The 25,419-nt window shown below is 34.9% G+C and overlaps 2 protein-coding genes across 3 annotated transcripts; one reads left to right on the top strand and one right to left on the bottom strand.

Annotated features, from left to right (window-relative positions):
• Positions 1-285: 285 nt before the first annotated feature.
• On the bottom strand, positions 286-3,446 carry unm_sa25545 (un-named sa25545). Its single transcript, XM_023419231.2, has 8 exons — positions 3,275-3,446; positions 2,957-3,041; positions 2,786-2,839; positions 2,645-2,692; positions 2,123-2,252; positions 1,871-2,043; positions 641-808; positions 286-506 (listed from the first exon to the last, which is right to left on the bottom strand). Exons 1-8 carry the CDS (start codon positions 3,326-3,328, stop codon positions 469-471), a joined length of 750 nt encoding a protein of 249 aa, XP_023274999.1. The 5' UTR covers positions 3,329-3,446; the 3' UTR covers positions 286-468.
• slc34a2a (solute carrier family 34 member 2a) lies at positions 3,447-15,539 on the top strand. Of its 2 annotated transcripts, none has more exons than XM_023419220.2 (13): positions 3,447-6,214; positions 7,275-7,338; positions 7,449-7,556; positions 8,714-8,842; positions 9,197-9,340; positions 9,492-9,603; positions 10,296-10,488; positions 10,926-11,021; positions 11,109-11,229; positions 11,624-11,791; positions 11,897-12,013; positions 12,208-12,332; positions 13,083-15,539. In XM_023419220.2, the coding sequence occupies exons 1-13, from the start codon at positions 6,191-6,193 to the stop codon at positions 13,647-13,649; spliced, it is 1,968 nt and encodes a 655-aa protein (XP_023274988.1). In that variant the 5' UTR covers positions 3,447-6,190; the 3' UTR covers positions 13,650-15,539. The 2 variants fall into 2 exon arrangements, with proteins under 2 accessions (XP_023274988.1, XP_023274987.1); XM_023419219.2 differs by having other exon boundaries at positions 7,446-7,556.
• The last annotated feature ends 9,880 nt before the right edge of the window (positions 15,540-25,419 follow it).

Here is a 25,419-nt window from a genome sequence, read left to right as displayed (position 1 = left end):
GGCCATTTTACTGATTTTACTTCATAATTTCTTCCCCTTCAAACCTTAATTGTTAACATGTTTTTTGGTTTTCAGCTTTTCAACTATAAATCTACTTGGTATACATGAGCAAATTCAACAAACTATCAGTGGCTTGTGAACAAACTATCTTGGGTGCATGCAAATTACACTAACAGCAGTAAAATGTAGCTTCAGTATTGTTTTTGGTAATTTTTATTTACATTTTGTGCTAGTGAAGGTGAAAACACTCGATTCAAACTAATACCAAAGCACAGAGATAGACCGTTTTAGTCCTAAATCAGTTTGGTTTAATTGACTCACACACAAATATATACTGATCAGAAACTCATACAGCTTCGTGACACCTGAGGCCAAGTCACACTGGAGCAAAGTGGCGACTGAGCTGCCTGTGTATTATAGTGTCTGTGATTCCAGAGTACAGATCACATCTTAGGATCAAATAAGGGCTCAGTCTTCCCATGCGTCTCCATAGATGTTCTTCTTCACTGTAACATAAGAGAGAAAACGGAAAAAGTCTGTTTCACAAATGAATTTAAAGCCACAGATGTACTTGAATATTAACCTCTTAACTTTACCTAACCCAGCAAGTGTTTTCCACATCTCTGCAGTAGCAGCTTACCATCTTTCTTGGGTCTTTCTCGTTCCTTCTCAGGTGTTGATTTCAGCAGTGTTTCAGCCTTCTGGGTGAGTGTAACCTCATAGTTCTCTCTGTTTTTGAGCCTCAGGTCCTCATAGAGGATAGGCTTCCTCCTGGGCTCCTCCTCCTCCACATATGACTGGGCTGAAGCTGATGGGGACAGAGACAGAGAAACAGGTCGCTGCATGTTTTTCTTTTGTATATCTACATTTATAATAATGCCCTTTTAATCTATATTTTCTATGTCCATCACTGGAAAGAAGGCCTTATATAGCTGCTCACACCTAGAGCTACAATTTGTCCACTAATAGGAAATTATTTGGCAACTATTTCGATTATTGACTGATCATTTAAGTAATTTTTCCATGTAAAAATGCCAAATATTTGATGGTTCAAGCTTCTTAAAAGCAAGGATTTAATGCTTTCCCTGAATATCTTTTGCGTTTTAGACTGTTCATTTGACAAAACAAGACATGGGCTTTGGGAAATTGTGAACATTTTTCACTGTTTTCTGATTTTATATATAGAAAACAATTAATCTAGAAAATAATCCGTAAATGAAAATTGATTTTGAAAATAATTGGTTACAGACCTAAGCAATCTACAGCTCCCTTTTTGTTTTTGGTTGAGTGCAATGTTTTTTCCTTCAACTTCATTCACTGAAACTTTTAGAAAATGTTACACATTAACCTAAACATTGCCATACTAGTGACTTTGGCCAACATCTTGAAAATGAATTGCAAAATCAATCCAGTAATAATTCTACTGCAAATATCTGACCAATTGTAAACTGGTAACAATGTTTCACATTTAGCAGCAGTATTACAATGCATCTAAATCTGCCGTGTGCTTTATTGTGAAGCCATATATACAGACATCACACGGTATCAGTTTGGTTTAGTTCGGGTTATATATACCAGATACTGAGATCAGCTTGAAAACCAAACAAAAATACACTGATCAATTGTTTGATCTTCTTCTTGGCCTCATGGTTTGTCATTTGAAAACGTTAATAGCTGGCAAAGATTTGGCTTTTATCAGCTAAATGACTATTTAACAATTTCACAGATTACAGTGATGATTAACAAAAGTTAGTGTTGTATTGTTGGTTTACACTGAACAGCTGGTCCAAGAGCAATACACGCATTTGCACGAACGATGATCATTAGTGCACTGTTTTTGAAAAGCTCATACATTGACACTCTGTGTTACCTGGAGCACTGAAATCATCTGTTCTGTCCATTTGCATGGGTTGCTCTGGCCTGAAGCCATATTCATAATCTCTGGCATGACTGGGCATCTGGCTGGGGGCTTCTGCTGGCTGGAACATGGGGTCCAATGACTGGGTGTCTGAGTCACTCAGCTCTGACTGGGGACCCCTGGAACTGCGGAGAACAAAATAGTGGTAATAGGGTATTTGGTAGATTAAAAACATGCAGTAGTATGCAAGTGTGTGGTACTCACTTTTGTTGAGGCAGTCTTGTCCTCTGTCTGAGGGCTTCTCCCAGAGGAGAATTCTCCAACCTCTTGAACTTCTCCTGGCACGTTTTCATGTATGACATCTTCCCAGCCAGGTAGCCACAGAAGCCAGCAACTGGAGCGAAAAACAAATAAATAATTGCTCATACAAATGATACGTACATCTTTACAAACAAAGACGGAGCCATTAGAAATTCAGCATATGAGAAATTTTAAGTATCATTTTTTTTACACCTCAGGAAGTATGATGCAACATCTTTTTGGCTTAGGATGTCTAGTTTCATATCACATCCATGAAAACAACTTTCAAATTATTCCAGCTTTATAAACTGTGTTAGTGTTAGAGTACGAAACTGTCAGAGGTGTTGATTCAATTTAGTGGTCAAATGTAGAGGCTAGAGTTTGTGGTGTGGTTAAGTTGTTTAACAGTAGTCTGAGAGGTGTCTACTCATTAATATGAGGAATCCGTGTGTGTTTATCTTCCAGCTTTAACCTTTATGAACTTACAGGCCACTTTGGGGAGCGATCCAAACCTTGGAGATGCAGACAGTGTCCCTACAGATTTAAGCAGAACAGGGTCAAATTAAAGTTCAAGATGAATTTATATCCGAGTTACTTATATTTTGTTGATTTGTTTTGCAGTATTACCTCTGGCAACTAGGGCTTGAGTGATAGCCATGCTGACCACAGAGAAGGGCACCGCTGTTAAGGAAGCATGTAGATGTCAATGACTCGAGACAGAAGTGTCAGAGAAACAGCTTTCTACCTTGTACCCTTAAAACACATCATCTGACTTGTATGTGCAAGACATAAACTTACACCTGTACCAAAAGCTCTCTTGGTTGCACTCTCTAAACACCCTTCTCTCATCTTCTGTGGGGATGTAGTCCATGCCCACTGGCGCCTACAAGTTGACACATACACCACAAATGTGTTAGATAACAAGCAGAAGACACGAAACCTACACAGACAGTCCCACTTTTCAGACAAACTAATACGATAAAAACAACAGGCAACTACACGCGTCGTTTCTTACGAGACCGTTAGCACTTGCAGTTCATCTAAAGTTACCGCTAAACCAGCTAACACCTTGGCACATTGTTAGCCTACAAAATGCGTGTTTACCGTCGTGCTTACCTGTGCTCCGTTGCGCTGCTGCTCCTGCGAAAAACCCGTAGTGGTGGATGACATGTTGACGACAATGTCGGTGTTAATGTCACCTTTTCAAAGCATGTGAAATAACAAAGTATAAGCCACTGGCAAGGCTGACTTCTTTACTGTTTGGTACAATGTCATTGCTCCAGCTAACACTGACATAACCCGGAAGTAAAAAAAAAAAGGTAGGTAGGTTCCATGAGCAGAGGAATGTTTTGTTGTTTTCAGTATATACATTTTTAAGTTTCTCAGTGAATACCCATAACAACTAAACGGGGCGAATTATTTTGAAATAATCATACATTACTGTTTAATTGGTATGCCAAGCCGCAAAGAGCACATAAGGTAAGAAGTTGAATTTTAAACACGATCTTTTATTTTGAAAGTTCAAGGCTCATCGTAGGGTATCAAAAAGTCGAACTACGTCCTCTACTGGTTGTACAGATAATGACAAGTCATCCCGGGACTGGGATGTGTCTTTTTTGTGGCCCTTATTCATTTTTCAAAAGTCTTCAGTTCCACCAAAGAGACATTTCCCCTCTTAACTCTTCAGTCAACTGTTTGAGGACCAAAAACGTACAAGTAAACAATATTTCACAAAAAAAATATATATTAGAGAAAAAGAGAGCGAGAGAACAGATTTGTGCATCAAAACTTAGTTTTTTTTCCTGTCCTCTTTCATTAATCTCCTCACGTACCCCTAAAAATGTATCCCAGTGTTCTACCACAGGTTTCAGGATTATCAAAATGGAAGTGTATTCCAGCCAAGTGCTGGCTGTATCCATATAGTACTGATTACAACAATAATGTTTTCTCTGAGTCCAAATGCAGCTGTCAGCTGGGTTATTTATATCTGAATAATGTCAAGAATCTGCCATTAAGAACGGAATAATAAAATGTTGTAATAGCCTTGTATGGTGCCTAGGTGATGCTGTTGCACTTAGATGCTACTTGACAATGAAGACATTGATTACCTCTTGCATGTGGTTACGTACGTTAAAAAAAAAAACATTTATATTTTTACTCAAAATTCAGTAAAAGGATTTCAAGAGGATTCAAGATGGAGTTCATCTGTTTTTCCATAGCTGCTCCAGCGAAGAAGAGACCGAGGGGAGAGACAAGATCACAATCGATAGTCTATAACATTTATTGATAAACCTAAAAATAGAGCTGTATTCTTTTTTTCTTTGTTGCCCCAGTTATCCATTCAGCTTTACTGGCAACATGACATAACAGGAGAGACCAGACTGGAAATCATTTGTGTCTGATCTGTACTGGTGTGCATGACAGAGTACCTCTTCTGGAGGGTTAAGGTTCGTTCTCGTTAAGCTAAGGTCACACCAGAGTGGCAGGGCACTTGGGCTGATCACAATAGCACTATGGGAACATTTTGGCAGATTGGTACTTGGATGCATTGGTCTGCAGAGGGTCACCTAGGACGATCAATAGTGGCATGTGAGTGTCATCAGGTTTATGTGGGGGCACTTGAGTTAACCAGATGGGCACCTGGGTCACTGAAGTGCTCTTCTGGTGTGATATGTTGGCACATGGGTGCAAATTACCTATATTTTAAAAATATCAATGTCAATTAATGTATCAATATTGTTTTATGATAAAAGGGGTTTCTTCCCTCATTGGTATAAAATTGATGTAGAAAATATTAGAAACACCTGCACATTTGAATGAACACCTCTCTAAAACAGTTTCCATAAAAACGGAACATTATAATGTTCATAAAGGTAATTGTATTGCTGGACTGTTGCATTAGATTGCATTAGTTTTAGCTCGATGTACCTGATAAAATGGCAGCTGAGTGTATAAAAGGTTAAAAGGTAAAGGATAAAAATTAAGCATGGAGGCTTGATTTTTTTTCTGAATCCTGGGACACTCCCAGAATAAATGAAGTTTGACAAAGGGCACTTTTGCATTTGGATCTAAAAGTGCAGTAGTGGTGACTGTGTGTGTGTGTGTGTGTGTGTGTGTGTGTGTGTGTGTGTGCAACTGAGACAGGGAGAGACAGGGAGAGACAGAGGCTGTCAAAGAGGATGTTGGATTCCCCTCCTGTCCTCACTTAACATTGTCAGGTCACAGCTTCCATGGAAATTCAGTGCATCAGCATGGCCCAGGCTGACTTTCCTCCTCTAAGTTCTCTTAACAGTTTTATAGGCCTAAACTTAGGTCATTGATATTTTGAAGTATTGACCGATGGGTAGCTGTATTAAGAGAATCAATAGACTGATCCAAAAAAATTATATATACTGCTCCAGAAATAGAACATACACACATACATGAAGTGAAGTGGTGCCTGAACCACACATTTCCTGTACCCCACCCCCACAACACCCACATGTGGTCTATCAGTTAGTGGGATAAACCTTTGCCAGCCATCCTCTCTGCAACTCCTCTCCTATGAATAATGTCAGGGTCCACCAGCTGGAACTATCATCACTCTGAGGCCTGTGCATGACAGATGTAACAGGGCAGAGTATTAGATAACAAGTAGGTAGAATTTTTTTATTTTTATTTCAAATAAATGGACACAGTTGTAAATGGAAACAAAACCAGTAAACTATTTAGGTAAGTCGTAGCCTACAGGTTAATAAGAGCAGGTGTGGAGGTGCAGCTGAAGGTAGATACTGCCATCTCAAGACTTATCAGGTACAATGTGAGCTGGTTTGCAACACACACACAAGAGATTACAACAGAATCAGGTAAGGCTAATCAAAGTTTGAAAGGTGTGTTCAGCTTATCTATGAGACAGCCCTGCTCCGGGGATGTGACACTGATACATCACTTGCCCTGCTGCCCTCCACGGAGCCCTCCCACCCCTCTACTCTGCCAGTGTGGAGGCATTTCTGAACCTGAAGCCCAGGTGAGCTCAGCCAGCGCACACGGAGCATGGACTCACTACGCCCGCCACAGGTAAGAACAAACATGGCTTCTATCAGTCTGCTGTCACTGCACAATGCTGTAATATCAATTTATGATATTTTTTAGTTTGAATGAAATCAAGAATGTAAAATCTTATAACCACTGGCATTAAGATTATTAATAATACATATTAACTTATTAATAACTTATTAATAATTAATGTTACACTCATTTTTAAGTTTTCAAGTTCAGTGTATTTTTTTTTTTACAAACAAAATTGATTTATATAAGTTTTAAAGCAAGAACCATTTCTAATTTTTATGACCACATTGTATGTGTGCTTAGCAACTCATTTGACAACATTATTAATATTAACACAGAATTGTGTTATGATGAAAGAAAAACTTCAGACATGATTATGTTCATGAAAATTCATGTTCAATATGAATATGTAGTAACTGGTATAGACATATTTTTATATACACGAAATCATAGAAAACAGTAAAAATATAATATGATATATATGATAATAATATGATATAATAACATGATATAGTATTAATATGTTTAAGAGAATTTGATCAATAGTTAATACTTTAAATGAAACATATCTAACTGTAAAGTGTAAAATATTTTTTAATATCGATTTAGCTGGTAGCTTTCCCTCTGTGTCATACTGTTGTGTGAATGGAATTTTACTGCAGCTCCACCATGTGATGATAAGATCAATACTGTGGCATGTGAGGGAAAGTGTGTGTGTATTTGTGTGTGTGTGTGTGTGTGTGTGTGTGTGTGTGTGTGTGTGTGTGTGTGTGTGTGTGTGTGTGTGTGATATTTCTGGTCCTGATGTCAAACTGACTGTCAAGGTGATTTTGGGAATTATTCATATGTAAGATTGGCCAACAGCTAATTAGAGATTTAACAAAATGAGAAATCTATTATCTGGAGACACTGACACCTCATCCTTTACTTACTTACAGTTCCTAGAAACAATCCTCTGTAACCTTTAGATATTGACAAATAAAACTTGAGAAATAAACCATTTCCAAAATAGATATATAGCATTTTTTAATTAAATCCTAGTGTTGTATTTCTTTTCTCTTTTTTTCAGCAAATGGTTCCTCAGAACAAAAGCAAGGAAGACCACGATGAGAAACATGGAAATAAAAGCAAAGGTATTTGAAATCCAACAGAAGGCTACTGATGAAATCAGGTAGCAGTTATGTATAATGTATCGTACTAAAAGGACAGTAAATGTATTGAGGCTTTTTGTCTGTCTCAGCAGTCAAAGCTAGTCCTGCACATTCCACTGTGGCATTGATTGAGGAGGAGCCGGAGGATGTAGACCCATGGAACCTGCCAGAGCTGAAGGACACTGGGGTCCCATGGTCAGGTGAGAACTTGTTATGTACTTGTGTAACATTGTTATTAGTACAAGTGTTGTCTTATCCTTGTATTTTTAAAGGACGTGTCCTGATTAGATATGCATACGCAGTAAGTTATACACTTACTGATGTATCACATATACTCTGAAGTAGATATGATAAAGTGCACCATATCATTTTATTACATAATCACACGGGACACTGTACATCACATACATTAAGATATTCACAGGATACGCAGTGTAACAAGTCTGGGGTGACTCCTCATTACAGTGCCAATAAAAAGTGTTTTATTATCTAATAATGATGAAGCACAGTAGATTTAATGGGGCTTTTCTGCTGAGTTGTTCCTTCGTCCTCATGAACTTTCATGATGTAGCTGTATTTATACAAAACTGAAACCTCTTGGCTACACACAGGTGATTTAACTAATTGTGACACACGTGTGTCCTATTACAACAGGTGAATACCTGGATGCAAACAGGTATTTTGTATTTTGATATTTATTATCAATTTAAACCACTTTTTAATTTTTGTAAAAATTTTGACATTGAGGGGTCTTTTTTCTGTTGATGTCAGTGTCAAAAAAGCCACATTAAATCAATAATGATTCTATGTTGTGAAGTAAAATAAATAAAAACTTGAACACTGTGGTGAATACTTTGGACACAGTAGTTGGTTGAACTACCAAGACATATTGTCTCATTTGAAGAACAATAAAACAGTGTACTTAGAGATACTGATGTAATTATTTAGTAAGCACAGATCATAAATAATAATGGATGTGATCCAATTAGTAGCCGGAGAGACAGCTGAGTTTGTGCCAACAGACAAGATAACGAGAGGTGAGGCAAAGTTATTGTTCAGTGAAATCAACAGTTTTAAAAGTTATAATAGCCACTGCAATTTACTGCAAGAGTGACGGCATATTAATTATTTATGATTATATAAACAGCTATTTTTATATGAAGGGCTACAGTCTACAGTCACTTTTAAAGGCATTAATTATATTGTGGTTTTCCTGATATGACAAGTGGAAATGTCTGCGTGAAAAAGGCCCATACAGGAGAAGCTGAAGAAATCTTTGTAAATGATAATGATAAATAAAAAAAATGTTTATTTTCTTTTTCATTCTGTCTTTAATCCTATTCATTTACTCTGTCAGCTCTGGATACCAAAGGGAAGGTGCTGAGAGTGCTGGTGTCAGTGGGGAAGTTGGTCCTGCTGCTGGGTTTCCTCTACATTTTCATCTGCTCCCTCGATATTCTCAGCTCAGCTTTCCAGCTTGTTGGAGGTAAATACACTAACACTTGTCTGTACCCATGTGTGGGTGTTGTAATCCTATAGACCTTTTACCACACAAGACATTTTGCCTTGTCACAGTAGGAAAAATGCATGTGGGAATAATAAAAGGCAGGTTCACAGTTTTTCAAGTCTGTCTTAAAAAAACCAAAAAGCTCAGGTCCCCATATGGACATTGCCTGCTGTAATCATTCGTTCTGTTCATACCAGACATTTACAGATAAGTGGTATACTGTGATTTATATTCTATCAAATTTCTCTCCATGCATGAAGAAAAACTATGTATAAAAACTATGTGAAAAGCCCTTTTTGAAAGTGTACATGCTCCTATGTTCACCATATCTAGGTAAAACAGCAGGTGACATCTTTCAGGACAACTCAGTTTTGTCCAACCCACTGGCTGGTTTGGTTATCGGTGTCCTGGTCACTCTGCTGGTGCAGAGCTCGTCCACTTCCTCCTCCATAGTTGTCAGCATGGTCTCCTCTGGATGTGAGTATGAGGCTTCACACTACACACACACACTACACACACACAGAAAGATACACATCCATGCACAGAAAACATATAGTATGCATGAATGATAATGAAGTTGGCGGTGTGGAGGAGGGGGATGATGACGGAAACCTGTGTCCTTTGGCAGTGCTGACGGTCCAGCTGGCTGTCCCTATCATCATGGGCACCAACATTGGCACCTCTGTCACCAACACGCTTGTCGCAATGACACAGGCTGGTGACCGTAGCACCTTTCGGAGGTAATCATTTTGTGTTTCATGGGGAGCTTCCCTTTTACACCTTTCCTCTGTAGTTCAGAGAGCTCACAAAAAACATCTTAAGAACATGTACTCTACTGTGAATTACTACAATGCACAGACCTATTCTGGGAAAATCGTACTCATTCACATAGTGCAATTGTATCTAATACATGACTGATGAATTCAATTTTATTGCTGTAGCAATCAGGTAATTACTTTGGCCTGTTATAAAATTAATTACCCATGCCCAGAAATGTGTAAGTCCAAAACTAGATAACACTGGTAACAACTTACAACATCAAGTGCACCAGAGCAGGAAGTCAACATTTAAGTAATAAAATTTCATCACATTTTCATTTACATTTACAACATATCCAAAATGTCAACTTTTTAATGAGCTAAGTAATCAGCTGTTTTAGAGCTTTGTGGCCATGGGTTTTCATGAGTTTCATTAGCCCTAAGAAGTGGTGGAAATTTACAAAACATTATGTTTTCACTATTTAATCTACAAAATTAAATCCGTCCGTTCATCTAAAAACTACAAATACTTCAGGCTTACCTGAAATATTACAAACCTGTAAATTTGGAGATTTTTTCCAATATAAAGTTATGCTTTACAGTGATATTAGGCTTCCATTAAGAAGAAAGGTAATTTTACTTTGCCTTTATCTACCTTTTCACATTGCACCTAGGGCTTTTGCAGGGGCCACAGTGCACGACTTCTTCAACTGGCTGTCAGTGTTGGTGCTGCTGCCTCTGGAGGTGGCCACTGGTTATTTGTACGAGGTCACTAAGCTCGTCATCGACTCTTTCAAAATCCAGAGCGGGGAGGCCCCAGACCTGTTAAATGTGATCACTGATGTCCTCACAGAGTCAATCATACAGGTAAAATGTCATTCTGATGATGTTATTGTTGCTTGTGCTAACTATCTTTACAGCTCAAGTCAGAAGAAAATTATTGTTGTTGGCTCATTAAAGGTTACCAAGGATACACAGGTGAAACATTGTTGAAAAACACTGAATGTAAAAAAGACTCCACAGGGTACCTTTAACATCTTTAGATGTGATTGATATTACAAATATCTGGGAGACTTTATCTTTAACATAGGATGTCAACATTTAGCTGAAATTATCCAGAGGGAATTACAGTAGGCTATACATCATCTACATCATCGAACCATCATACAACATTGTGTTGTAAGGCATATTTCATCCATCAGACAGTAGTCATGTAGCTATATAGAGCAATAAGATGCAATTTATAACATTGTTATCTTCAACATGGTTGACCTCCACATTCCTTCTCTTTCCCTTTGACTTAGTTGGATGAATCTGTCCTTAGTGGGATTGCCACTGGAGACGCAGAAGCCAGGAATAAGAGTCTCGTCAAGAAATGGTGCCAAACCTTCACCAACACAGTAAGTCCAAAACACGTCCGCTGCATACCAAATATCCAAACACATTGAAATTCAAGTCTTTATAGTCAAATTGCCGCTGTGTTTCAGACCTTAATGAACGTAACAGTTCCTGGTCCAGAGAACTGCACCTCTCCGTCTCTCTGCTGGGTGGATGGCAACTACACCTTCACACTGAAGAACATTTCTGAAACATATAATGTCCAGAAATGTAAGTCCACAATTCTCAGAATTTAACATCTACTTTGTTTTTTTTGCCACACTGAATTTAAAAAAGGGTGATCTACAAGTCTGGTAAAAGTATGATATACTCATCATGATATACATAAATATACTAAACTTATAAAACTTACAAAAGTATCACATGACATGACAAAAATGTTTAAACAAACTCAGCCACCTAACTGTGCAGTTATGGGAAGATCATCCTTTCCTTGATGCAGCTTTTTAGTGTCTTTCAGTTCAATGTTTTGGTTTCACAGGCTACAGATTTATTGACCCAGCAAATGGCCAGAAAAAAAATCAATTGATGCAGGTTAAAAAAAAAAAAAATCTGTCATACTTAATGCAGAAATTTCAGGTGTTTATTTTCCGTGTGTGTTCAGGTACACACCTCTTTGTGGATGTACATCTGCCTGACCTGTTTGTGGGTCTGATCCTGCTGGCTCTCTCTCTGCTGGTGCTCTGCTCCTGTCTGGTCCTCATCGTCAAGCTGCTCAACTCCATGCTGAAGGGACAGGTGGCTGCAGTCATCAAGAAGATCCTCAACACAGGTGAGCAGCCAGTGGAATAAATTGGATGTAATTGCATTGGTTACTAACACATGGATGTGTTGTGAATGTTTGCATATATGTATCTGTTTGTGTGTGTGTGTGCAGATTTCCCATTTCCATTTGGTTGGGTCACTGGTTACATTGCCATAATAGTCGGAGCTGGAATGACCTTCATTGTGCAGAGCAGTTCGGTTTTCACATCAGCTATCACTCCACTTGTTGGTGAGGTCACTCCTCCATCCCACCATCCATCCATTTCATTCCTTCTGTTTTTTTTCATTTGAAAATTACGCTATCTATCTATCTATCTATCTATCTATCTATCTATCTATTGGAAACTTACGAGACAAAGGGGAGGTGTAAATGTTTAAATGTGTGTGTGTCTACTTTAATCAGTGTCTCTTTTGTTTGAGTAGGTATTGGTGTCATCACCATAGAGAGAGCATATCCATTGTCACTGGGTTCAAACATTGGCACAACCACCACAGCCATCTTGGCAGCCATGGCTAGTCCTGGAGACACACTAGCTAATGCGCTACAGGTCAGTAATTCACACAGAAACATGTAGAATGACCAGATTATCTTTTTGAGTTTAAGTTAATTTATTTTTGATTTTTCAGAGATATAAAATCTATAAAGTAGAGGAAGCCTGTTTTTTCCTAGTTGTGTAGATATTATTCTAAATATATTTATCTTCAGGATAAATTTTGCTTTTATTATAGAACATATTTCTTACATTTGCTTTCACGTTTAGGACTAAAAATCGAAATGACCAATTTTAAATATTACAATTTTGAATTGTATCATAATCCATAGGGGATATCATTAATTGTGAAATCGAAGACGGTATTTATTGCAACTTTAAATTCTTGAAAATAGATATGTAATTTGAGATGCATAATAAAAGTCAGAGTTTATTTGAAAGAACAGCTCTACTTAAACATATTTAAATACACATTTTTGGAAACTTTTGGATGAAATTGTCATTGTCAATTGTCAAATACATTTTGTAGTCTCTGACTTTGATTTTATCAATGCCAAATCACATAAGGAAACTTTTTCAAGGAAATTATTAGAAAATTATAGACCTGCAAAATGAAGCATTACCAAACATTTTCATTGATATATTTTATAAATATGTAGTTTTCCCTGATAGTCTAAAGAGTCACTCATATAGACTATGTAAGTGTTTATTTTTATATATACAGTAATAGTGTTCCAATTTTTTATTTTACGAGAAGAAAAATAATGACTGAACCATACCAATAAAATTTGTTCTTGATTGCTCCAGATTGCCCTTGTGCACTTCCTGTTCAACATTTCTGGCATCATTCTGTGGTATCCAATCCCCTTCACCCGCGTCCCTATCCGGCTGGCTAAAGGTCTGGGCAACATCACCGCCACCTACCGCTGGTTTGCTGCTGTCTACATCATCTGCTGCTTCTTCCTTTTTCCGCTCTTAGTCTTCAGCCTGTCGCTGGCTGGCTGGCAGGTATTGGTAGGTGTGGGTGGACCTCTAGTCGTCATATTGATCATCATCGTGGTGATCAATGTGCTGCAGAAACGGAAACCTGGGTGTTTGCCTGCAGCACTGCGATCCTGGGATTTCCTCCCTCTCTGGGCTCACTCACTGGCTCCCTGGGACAAAGTGGTTGGTGTGATTACTGCCAAATGCTGTTGCTGCTGCAAATGCTGCCAAGTTGCTGCTGATGACCAAGAACACAGAGAGAAAGAGTGTGTGGAAAACAACAACAAGCCACACAGAGAGGTATATGATAACCCTGCAATGAGTGCAGAAAAAGAGGTAGAAAATGAGATAAAGATAGAGCTAAAGATTCTGAAAATGACGCAGCTGTGAGCTGTGAGATTTTTATATATATGTGTGTTTGATTGTGCTTGATGCAAAGAAGCATATTGCTCAAGGCATTCAGGACAAAACAAAAATTTCCACAATATTTATGTTATTACTTTTAATAGATCTTGTAGTGTAAGATGAAATGGCTGTGAAGGGATTTCTAACTGTCAGAAAATACCACATGCAGGAAAATGTTGGGCTTCCTACTGTATGGTGTTAACTGGTGTGGCCTTTAAAGGATATGGCTGGCAATATTTTATATTTTTGTTATCATCAGATAATCTCATGGAAAGACCAAAGCCAACAATGTGTAAGTCAATCTCTCAATACTTTATTACTTTGCATACTCTGTCACTCAGCCTCAAGCCAACTGGCTCCTGCCGAAACCATAAATCTTAGAAGCAGCACATGAAAAAAACACTTTAATTTTTAAACAAGGCTGAACAATTTTGAACTGAATAAAGCAGCTGGGCACTGTAGTTTTTAGCAAACATTACTCAAACAGAGGGAAATAGTGCATTTGTTGGGGACTATTTAAAGCTGCGGATTAATACACATTTACCAAAACCAGTTGACTGGTCAGTCGGACCACTGCTTTGGTTAAGACTGAAATGTCTCAACAATTACTTGATGGATTACCACGAAATTTTGGGGTGACATACATGGTCCCCAGAGGAGAAACTTAATGATTTTGGTGATCCCCTGACTTTTCCTCTAGTGCCGTAATCAGGTCATATTTTAAAATTGTCAAATACTTGGTTTATAACCAAACACCTGCAAAACTAAAAGTTGTGAACATGGTAAACATACCTGCTTAACATCAACTTGTTAGTAATGTTACTATGAGCATGTTACCAAAGCTGATGACGCAACAGTGGAGGTCTATAACACGGAGGATTAATCAGGCTTTGGTTACACAGTAAATACTTGTTAGTTGGACCTATTCATTGTCGGTTCTTTTAATGGGCTTTGTGGACAATGAGACAAATTATATAAGATTATAATTTATAACTCTATAAGAATATTACCAAACCTATCCTATAATACTTGAGTTTCTAACTTTAACTCGAATAGGCTGAGAAAATTGCCACTTATCCTAAAAATCAGTTGAACTAGAATTTCACTGTAGAGCGCATACCTCCACCAAGGCCAAACAATCCTACATGTCTGTCAGATCCAGATTATCATCAGGATCTGCACCAAATTGTACATACTTATAGATCTCAACAACATTGATATGTTTAATTTTTTACACCAAGATCCATACATTATTTCATGAAAAACTGATGAAACTGATTGATGTTTATATTGTAATGAGAGGACTAAAATGATGAATTACAAATTAGTAGTGTTTGTGAATCTAATGGTGAACAGAGTCAATACTGACACTCACAATATTAACAGTCATTGAAAGAGCAATGCAAAGTAAAGTGAGTGTTATTGGCCAGCACATGCTGTTAGGTTATATTATACTCTATGCTGTTGAAATGTGAAAACTCCTGAAGGTGCCATGGCCTTTGTGCACTAGTATACAGTAGATATAGTCACAATTAGATCTGCACAAAATCTGTCCTAGCAGAGCATAGGTTTGATGTGGCAGACAAAGACCTGTTTCAACATGTTTCAACGTTTTATCAGGTTTCATCTTTTGTATTTTTTTTAATTGTGTATAAAAGACACATTGAGATCCTTAACACATCGTTTTAAGGTGTAAAAATTATTTTGTAATTGAGATGAATAATTGTATTCAAGGAATATGTAGTTTGAAATTAGATGAATGTGCATCTAACTTAATGTTTATAACTTTGAATGTTTAATGCTGACTTGTATATTCTTTTCCCATAATATCAATATGATAATTTGAAAAATTAAAAGATTAAAAATTTTAACTAATCCAAAGATTTACGTTACTCTTTCAATTCAGCTGACGGATACCTCTTGACTCATTAGTTTGTTCCTTCATTAGCAAAAATTTCTACCTGTTATCAAAGGTATGATAGGAGAATATTTATTGTTCTCTTATCAGTGTTATCTGAAGATAAAGCACAGTGGGAGAGAGCAATTATGATACAAGGATGAAACAGTTCAGAGTTCAGTGTTCAGAGTTAAAAACATGCCCTGTATCTCAAAAATATGATCAACTTTATCAATATAATTAATATTATTAATCATTTTCATTCAGGCTATCTTTCAGAGATCAGGTAGATTTTTTTTTTTTTATGAGTTTTTCATTTTTCTGGGAAAACTCAGACAATGTCCATGAAACTTCCACTGTTGTGCTAACCACTATACTGTCACATGTCAGTGAGCCATGTGCAAAGAACATGAGATAGATTATCAATATGTCAATATCGAGGGTGCAAAACTGTGCTGAAGCACACCACACAACAACCACGAGATACTTTTCCCATGGTTAACTGTCATTCACTCACTCTGTAGGAAATGTCTTGCGCGCACACATACACACACACACACACACACACACACACACACACACACACACACACACACACACATACACACACACATTGGTAAATTGATTGCTTAGTGCTATCCAATCAGATCATCACAAGCTGTTCCTCCAAATATTTTAGTGTCAGGGGGGGCAGAAAATACATTAAACTTATCTGTTAATCCTCTGAAAATGCTCCTTTGTTAAATATATACTGTTTTATTTTTATGTGAAAAAAATTGAGAAATATGTATGTAATAACTTTTTAAATCAGTGGGAGATAGATCTATAATATATCAAATTTTATGCTAACCTTACTGATATTATTTTGACATTACTGGTGAAATGTTTTGTAATTGATGTTATATTACTTTTGTGAAATGTAATTTGAAATCTTCCCATATATGATTACTTCACAGCATGTGACCATTTTTGTGCACGTTCACATTAGCGTCACAGTTAATTCAATTGGCTAGACACCAGTTACACCTGACAGCTGTAAATATTTTGTAACGACTCATCTCTTTTTTGTATCACTCTCTTTACTTTTGATTCCTTGCCCTCAACCATGAGGTTTTGCTTACAATCTCTTTATAACCAAGATAAATACAAATACCTTGATAAGATAGTACGGCCATTTCTTAGAATGGAGTCAGATAAACATGAAACATACAGTAGGTCTATTCACATACACAAATAATAAAACACAAGATGCAAGACACGAGACATGTACATTCACATTTTTAAGTAGTACCACAGTTTTTCATCTTACACGCACACATACACCTCTCATCCCCACCCCTACCTTCTACAAACATAAATACACGCACACACACACACACACACACACACACACACACACACACTTAACACCAGTTCTCTGTCCTGTGTTCCCCATCCCACGACCGACCCCCTTCCCAGCTCTGCTCACAGCTTCATTTTATTTTTTTTATCTTCGGACATTATCTTTTCTATGGCCAAATGATATTTCAAAAATTCTTCCCATGTCTGTAAAGATTCTGGTTTTCACCATTGTTTTAAAATGAGCTTCTTATAAAGGCAGAGAAAACCACAATCTGCCATCTTGGACATCTTCTTTTTTCATGTGAATTCAATTTAGTAACGACTACGATCTACATTAGAACTAGTTTCTGTTATGACTAGGCTAAGCAGGGATAGTCTTTTCTGCTCCCTTTGTTAATGATGAAACAGTGGCACAGTGCACCCATCCCATCGACAAGCTGCACAGAAACTCAGCACGTGACAGGGTGTGTTTTCAGCTGTGACGTTGTCACTCACAGTGATTGAGCAGAGGGCACACACACAAGCACACACGCACGCACACACACACACGCACACACACTATACTATGACATTTTTTTACATTTTTTGACATTTTTATGACATAGTATACGATGATGTTTTTTGACATTTTTATGCCTTACAATACTATGACATTTTTATGCCAAACTATACAATAAAGTTTTTTGATATTTTTATGCCAAACTATACAATAAAGTTTTTTGATATTTTTATGCCAAACTATACTTTGATGTTTTTGGACAATTTTATGCCTTTGTATACTATGACATTTTTATACCATACTATATTATGATGTTTTTTTTTTTTTTTACATTGTCATGCCTTCCTATACTATGACATTTTTATGCCTTAATATCAAAGGACTTTTTATACCTTAGTATACTATGATGTTTCTATGTCTTAGTATACTATGACTCTTTGAATGGCAGCATGGTGACGCAATGGTTAGAGCTGTGGGTTCAAGTCCCGGGCATGGAGACATACTGTATGGCGTTGCATGTTCTCCATATACCTGCCTCAGTTTTGTCCAGGTACTTTGGTTTCATCCCACAATCCAAAAATATGCGCATTACGTTAAATGGCGAAACCAATGTATTAGTATAATGTGACGTTTTATGACATACTATGATAGACTATGACTCTTTCTGGACATTTTTATGCCTTACCAAACTATGACGTTTTATGACAATTTTATGGCATACTATACTATCATGTTTTTGAGAATTTTATGCCATACTATACTATGACTTTTTTCAACATTTTAATTCCTTAAAACACTGCAGCGCTTTCATTTCTGACGATACTTTGATGTTCTCATGTTTTATGATGATATAAGGACACACACAACAGTACAATGGTTAGCACTAATGTTTCATAATGAGAAGGTTGTGAGTTCAAATCCCAGCCTTGGCCCTTTCTTTGTGGAGTTTGCATGATATCCCTGTGACTGTGTGGTTTCTCATGTCCAATGACATGCACAATACCTTGATTGGCAACTGTAACTGCCATTTTCATGCCTTACGATGATTTGAGAATTTTATGACGTTTCTTGACATTTTTATGACTTAGTATACCATGATGTTTTTTGGCATTTTTATGCCTTACTATACTATGTTGTTGTATTCATTGCCATACTATGATATTTTTATGACCTTTTATGCCTTAATACACTATGATGTTTTTTTGACGTTTTATACCATACTATACTATGACATTTTTCAAATTTTTATGCCATACTATACTATGACTTTTTTTGCATTTTTATACCTTTCTATACTATGTCGTCTTATGTCTTACCATACTTTGACGTTTTTAAAACCTTTTATGCCATAATATACTATGATGTTTTTTGACATTTCTATGCCTTTATATACTATGACATTGTATTCCTTGCCATATTATGAGGTTTTTATGACCTTTCTTGCCTTAATATGCTATGATGTTTTTTTGACGTTTTTATGCCATACTATACGATGATGTTATATTCTTTGCCATACTATGAGGTTTTTAAGTACTTTTATGCCTTACTATACTATGTCGTTATATTCCTGGCCATACTATGAGGTTTTTAAGACCGTTTATGCCATACCATTCTGTGATGTTTTTTTGACGTTTTATACCATACTATACTATGACATTTTTCAAATTTTTATGCCATACTATACTATGACTTTTATTGGCATTTTTATGCCTTCCTATACTGTGACGTCTTATGTGTTACCATACTATGAGGTTTTCAAGACCTTTTATGCCTTTCTATACTATGATGTTTTTTTTTAACATTTTATGCCATACTATACTATTTTTTTTTTTTGGCATTTTTTATACCTTTATATACTATGTCGTTGTATTCCTTGCCATACTATGACATTTTTAAAACCTTTTATGCCTTAATGTACTATGATGTTTTTTTGATGTTTTATGCCACACTATACTATGACATTTTTCAAATTTTTATGCCATACTAAACTATTACTTTTATTGGCATTTTTATGCCTGTCTGTACTATGTCGTTGTATTCCTTGCCATACTATGACATTTTTATGACCTTTTATGCCTTAATATACTATGATGTTTTTTTGATGTTTTATGCCATTCTATACTATGACGTTTTTTAAGATTTTGGTGCCTTATATACTATGTCGTTGTATTCCTTGCCATATTATAATGTTTTTATGACCTTTTATGCCTTAATATACTATCATAATTTTTTGACATTTTATGCCATACTATACTATGACATTTTTCAAATTTTTATGCCATACTAAACTATGACAGTTTTTTGCATTTTTATGCCGTTATATACTATGTCGTTGTATTCATTGCCATATTATGATGTTTTTATGACCTTCAATGCCTTAATATACTATGATGTTTTTTTGATGTTTTATGCCATACTATACTATGACATTTTTTGACATTTTTATGCCATACTATACTATGACGTTTTTTTTTTGCATTTTTATGCCATACTATACTATGACGTTTTTTGACATTTTTATACAATACTATACTATGACGTTTTTTTGCATTCTTATGCCTTACTATCCTATGTCGTCTCATGTCTTACCATACTATGAGGATTTTGAGACCTTTTATGCCTTAATATACTATGATGTTTTTTTGACGTTTTATGCCATACTATACTATGACATTTTTCAAAATATTTATGCCATACTAAACTATGACAGTTTTTTGCATTTTTATGCCGTTATATACTATGTCGTTGTATTCCTTGCCATATTATGATGTTTTTATGACCTTTTATGCCTTAATATACTATGATGTTTTTTGACATTTTATGCCATACTATACTATGACGTTTTTTGACATTTTATGCCATACTATACTATGACGTTTTTTTGCATTTTTATGCCTTTATATACTATGTCGTTGCAGTGCTTGCCATATTATGATGTTTTTATGACCTTTTATGCCTTAATATACAATCATATTTTTTGGACATTTTATGCCATACTATACTATGACCTTTTTTTGCATTTTTATGCCTTTATATACTATGTCGTTGCAGTGCTTGCCATATTATGATGTTTTTATGACCTTTTATGCCTTAATATACAATCATATTTTTTGGACATTTTATGCCATACTATACTATGATGTTTTTCTGCACTTTTATGCCATACTAAACTATGAAATTTTTTTGCATTTTTATGCCGTTATATATGATGTCGTTGTATTCCTTGCCATATTATAATGTTTTTATGACCTTTTATGACTTAATATACTGTGATGTTTTTTTGATGTTTTATGCCTTACTATGCTATGACAATTTTATGCCATACTATACTATGACCTTTTTTTGCACCTTTATGCCATACTAAACCATGACATTTCTTGGCAATTGTATGACTTACTATACTATGTCGTCTGATGTCTTACCATACTATGACGTTTTTATGACCTTTTATGCCATAATATACTATCATGTTTTTTGGACGTTTTATGCCATACTATACTATGACATTTTTTGGCATTTTTATGCCTTTATATACTATTTTGTTGTATTCCTTGCCATATTATAATGTTTTTATGACCTTTTATGCCATAATATAGTATGATGTTTTTTGACGTTTTATGCCTTACTATGCTATGTCGTTGTATTCCTTGCCATACTATGACATTTTTCTGACCTTTTATGCCTTAATATACTATTATGTTGTTTTGACGTTTTATGCCATACTAAACTATGACGTTTTATAACATTTTTATGCCATACTAAACTATGACATTTTTTGACATTTTTATGCCTTACTCTACTATGTCATTTTATGCCTTACTATACTATGATGATTTAATCATGATTTATGTCTTCCTGTTGTGATGGAAATATGAAAATAAAAAGTTGACAAAATGATCAAGTTTTCTTTGTGTCTTTTAATACCATCTTTGCAAAAGATCAGGCTACAGTCCCAACACAGTATAACTTCAAACTGAGGTCGAATAAAGAGTTTCCATGCACTTTATAAAGAAAGGAATAAAGGAGGTATTTTTATGCCATACTATACTATTAGGTTTATTGGCATTTTTATGCCATACTAAACTATGACATTTCTTAGCAATTGTATGCCTTAATATACTATGTCGTCTTATGTCTTACCATATTATGATGTTTTTATGACCTTTTATGCCTTACTATACTATGATGTTTTTTTGACGTTTTATGCCATACTATACTATGACGTTTTTTGACAATTTTATGTAATACTATACTATGATGTTTTTTGACAATTTTATGCCATACTATACTATGACATTTTTTTGCATTTTTATGCCGTTATATACTATGTCGTTGTATTCATTGCCATATTATGATGTTTTTATGACCTTTTATGCCTTAATATACTATGATGTTTTTTTTTGACATTTTATGCCATGACGACTATGACATTTTTCAAATATTTATGCCATACTAAACTATGGCATTTTTGACATTTTTATGCCTTTATATAATGTGTAGTTGTATTCCTTGCCATATCATAATGTTTTTATGACCTTTTATGCCTTAATATACTATAATGTTTTTTGGACATTTTATGCCATGCTGTACTATGACGTTTTTCAAATATTTATGCCATACTAAACTATGGCATTTTTGACATTTTTATGCCTTTATATAATGTGTAGTTGTATTCCTTGCCATATTACAATGTTTTTATGACCTTTAATGCCTTAATATACTATGATGTTTTTTTGACGTTTTATGCCTTAATATACTATGATGTTTTTTTGACATTTTATGCCATACTATACTATGACATTTTTCAAATTTTTATGCCATACTAAACTATGACAGTTTTTTGCATTTTTATGCCGTTATATACTATGTCGTTGTATTCATTGCCATATTCTGATGTTTTTATGACCTTTTATGCTTTAATATACTATGATGCTTTTTTGACGTTTTATGCCATACTATACTATGACGTTTTTTGACATTTTTATGCCATACTAAACTAATTTATTTTTTGGCATTTTTATGCCTTACTATACTATGTTGTCTTATGTCTTACCATACTATGAGGATTTTGAGACCTTTTATGCCTTAATATACTATGATGTATTTTTTGACGTTTTATGCCTTAATATACTATGACATTTTTTGGCATATTTATACAATACTATACTATGACGTTTTTTTTGCATTTTTATGCCATACTAAACTATGACGTTTTTTGACAATTTTATGTGATACTATACTATGATGTTCTTTGACATTTCTATGCCATACTATACTATGACGTTTTTTGACACTTTTATACCGTTATATACTATGTCGTTGTATTCATTGCCATATTATGATGTTTTTATGACCTTTAATGCCTTATTATACTATGATGTTTTTTTGACGTTTTATGCCTTAATATACTATGACGTTTTTGACACTTTTATGCCATACTATACTATGACGTTTTTTTGCATTTTTATGCCGTTATATACTATGTCGTTGTATTCATTGCAATATTATGAGGAGTTTGAGACCTTTTATGCCTTAATATACTATGATGTTTTTTTGACGTTTTATGCCATACTATACTATGACATTTTTCAAATTTTTATGCCTTACTAAACTATGACAGTTTTTTGCATTTTTATGCCGTTATATACTATGTCGTTGTATTCCTTGCCATATTATAATATTTTTATGACCTTTTATGCCTTAATATACTATCATATCTTTTGGACATTTTATGCCATACTATACTATGACGTTTTTTGACACTTTTATGCCATACTATACTATGACGTTTTTTTTTGCATTTTTATGCTGTTATATACTATGTCGTTGTATTAATTGCCATATTATGATGTTTTTATGACCTTTTATGCCTTAATATACTATGATGCTTTTTTGACGTTTTATGCCATACTATACTATGACGTTTTTTGACATTTTTATGCCTTACTATACTATGTTGTCTTATGTCTTACCATACTATGAGGATTTTGAGACCTTTTATGCCTTAATATACTATGTCGTTGAATTCATTGCCATATTATGAGGATTTCGAGACGTTTTATGCCTTAATATACTATGATGTTTTTTTGACATTTTATGTCATACTATACTATGAGGTTTTTTGACATTTTTATACAATACTATACTATGACGTTTTTTTCATTTTTATGCCTCACTATACTATGTCATTTCATGTCTTACCATACTATGAGGATTTTGAGACCTTTTATGCCTTAATATACTATGATGTTTTTTTGATGTTTTATGCCATACTATACTATGACATTTTTCAAATTTTTATGCCATACTAAACTATGACAGTTTTTTGCATTTTTATGCCGTTATATACTATGTCATTGTATTCCTTGCCATATTATAATGTTTTTATGACCTTTTATGCCTTAATATACTATCATATTTTTTGGACATTTTATGCCATACTTTACTATGACGTTTTTTGACACTTTTATGCCATACTATACTATGACGTTTTTTTGCATTTTTATGCCGTTATATACTATGTCGTTGTATTCATTGCCATATTATGATGTTTTTATGACCTTTTATGCCTTAATATACTATGATGTTTTTTTTGACATTTTATGCCATGCTGTACTATGACATTTTTCAAATATTTATGCCATACTAAACTATGGCATTTTTGACATTTTTATGCCTTTATATAATGTGTAGTTGTATTCCTTGCCATATCATAATGTTTTTATGACCTGAAGACATCACTTTATTACATAAATGAAATACTCATAGTAAAATGCAACATTAAAGCAACATGCTTCTTAAAATTCTATATGTTTGTTTATGATTTTCTTTATAATTTCTAATTAAATTTAACAACACATGTCTTTCATTTATATTTACATACATAATGAACCCATACTTACAGGTTTTGGGATGGATATGTATTGTCTATGATAATGTATATAATACAACCCTATAATATAAACAGACTTACTAAAATATATGTTTGTATTAGTTAGACATATATGTCAATATATGATATTGTTCCAATTTCTAACAGGTTTCACATGTGATTTTTTATATAGTCTATACTCTATATACAGTACATACACTGTTGCCCATAAAGTTGGAATAATTTTCTTTTCAGACATAAACCTCTGTTTACTCCCATTTAAATGCATCAGTAATCACTTTTGACCAGGTGTAATGATTACATTATGTGTCCCAATTACCCAGGTGAAATGAAATAAATCACATTGTCACAATCATTTCATGGAAAGAGGTAAAAAATATTTTATTCCAACTTTATGAGCAACAGTGTATATGATTTTACTTCATATGTAGGCCTACATACATTTCATATATGGAAATTCAACACATGTACACATATTACATTTGCATATTGGTATTTCAGAATGTAAATTCAGATCTTATATGTTAATAAACCATTTGGTTGACAGCATTAAAAAGTCAATCTCTTTGTTTTGGAGGGGTGGCAGGGTTATTGCATCCCTATCAATTTTGAGACCAAACCTACACCCTTGAGTACAGATTTAAGTGCTGACTTCTGGTTTGACTGAATGCTGTCTTCTAGTGGCAAATATGAGAACAGCAAAGAGTCAGAGCCATTTGAGCACAACATATCACTGCATGAAAGACAGGAAGAGACTGATGATGGTGCCATTTGTATAGTGCCTGTTGCCTATATTGAGGATAATGTACTACAATTTAGAATATGTCTCAGCCGCCATTAGAGCAGCAATAACCTATACTTTTATAATATCAATAGATCACATGACCACGTCCACTGGCAGCAGGAGCTGTTTAATATGGAAAAGCTTTGATTAACCAACTGCTGCTACATTGTGAACTCTGTAACTGCAGTGAGGCATTAAGCAGCTAAAGAGCCTAAAAGAGAGTGAGCAGTAGCAAACCAACCAATACAACCAAATGAATGATAATGTTTCTCTACATGTGCTGGATATTTGCTAAAAAGTACAAAGGGCTACCACCAGAACATATTGTAGACAATACAACAA

Source organism: Seriola lalandi, unplaced genomic scaffold (genome assembly GCF_002814215.2).
Source record: "Seriola lalandi dorsalis isolate HSWRI2012SDOR001 ecotype SW California unplaced genomic scaffold, Sedor1 jcf7180002054591, whole genome shotgun sequence".
NCBI classification, from domain to species: Eukaryota; Metazoa; Chordata; class Actinopteri; order Carangiformes; family Carangidae; genus Seriola; species Seriola lalandi.
This window is presented reverse-complemented; position numbering and strand designations above follow the sequence as displayed.

Coding starts and splice junctions, on each gene's coding strand:
- unm_sa25545 (XM_023419231.2), bottom strand. CDS start 3,328: ATGTCATCCACCACTACGGGTTTTTCGCAGGAGCAGCAGCGCAACGGA. Junction 809..1,870: donor AGATGATTTCAGTGCTCCAG/GTAACACAGAGT, acceptor TGTCCCCATCAG/CTTCAGCCCAGTCATATGTG. Junction 507..640: donor AGAAAGACCCAAGAAAGATG/GTAAGCTGCTAC, acceptor CTTATGTTACAG/TGAAGAAGAACATCTATGGA.
- slc34a2a (XM_023419219.2), top strand. CDS start 6,191: ATGGACTCACTACGCCCGCCACAG. Junction 7,557..8,713: donor CACTGGGGTCCCATGGTCAG/GTGAGAACTTGT, acceptor TTACTCTGTCAG/CTCTGGATACCAAAGGGAAG. Junction 10,489..10,925: donor TCACAGAGTCAATCATACAG/GTAAAATGTCAT, acceptor CCTTTGACTTAG/TTGGATGAATCTGTCCTTAG.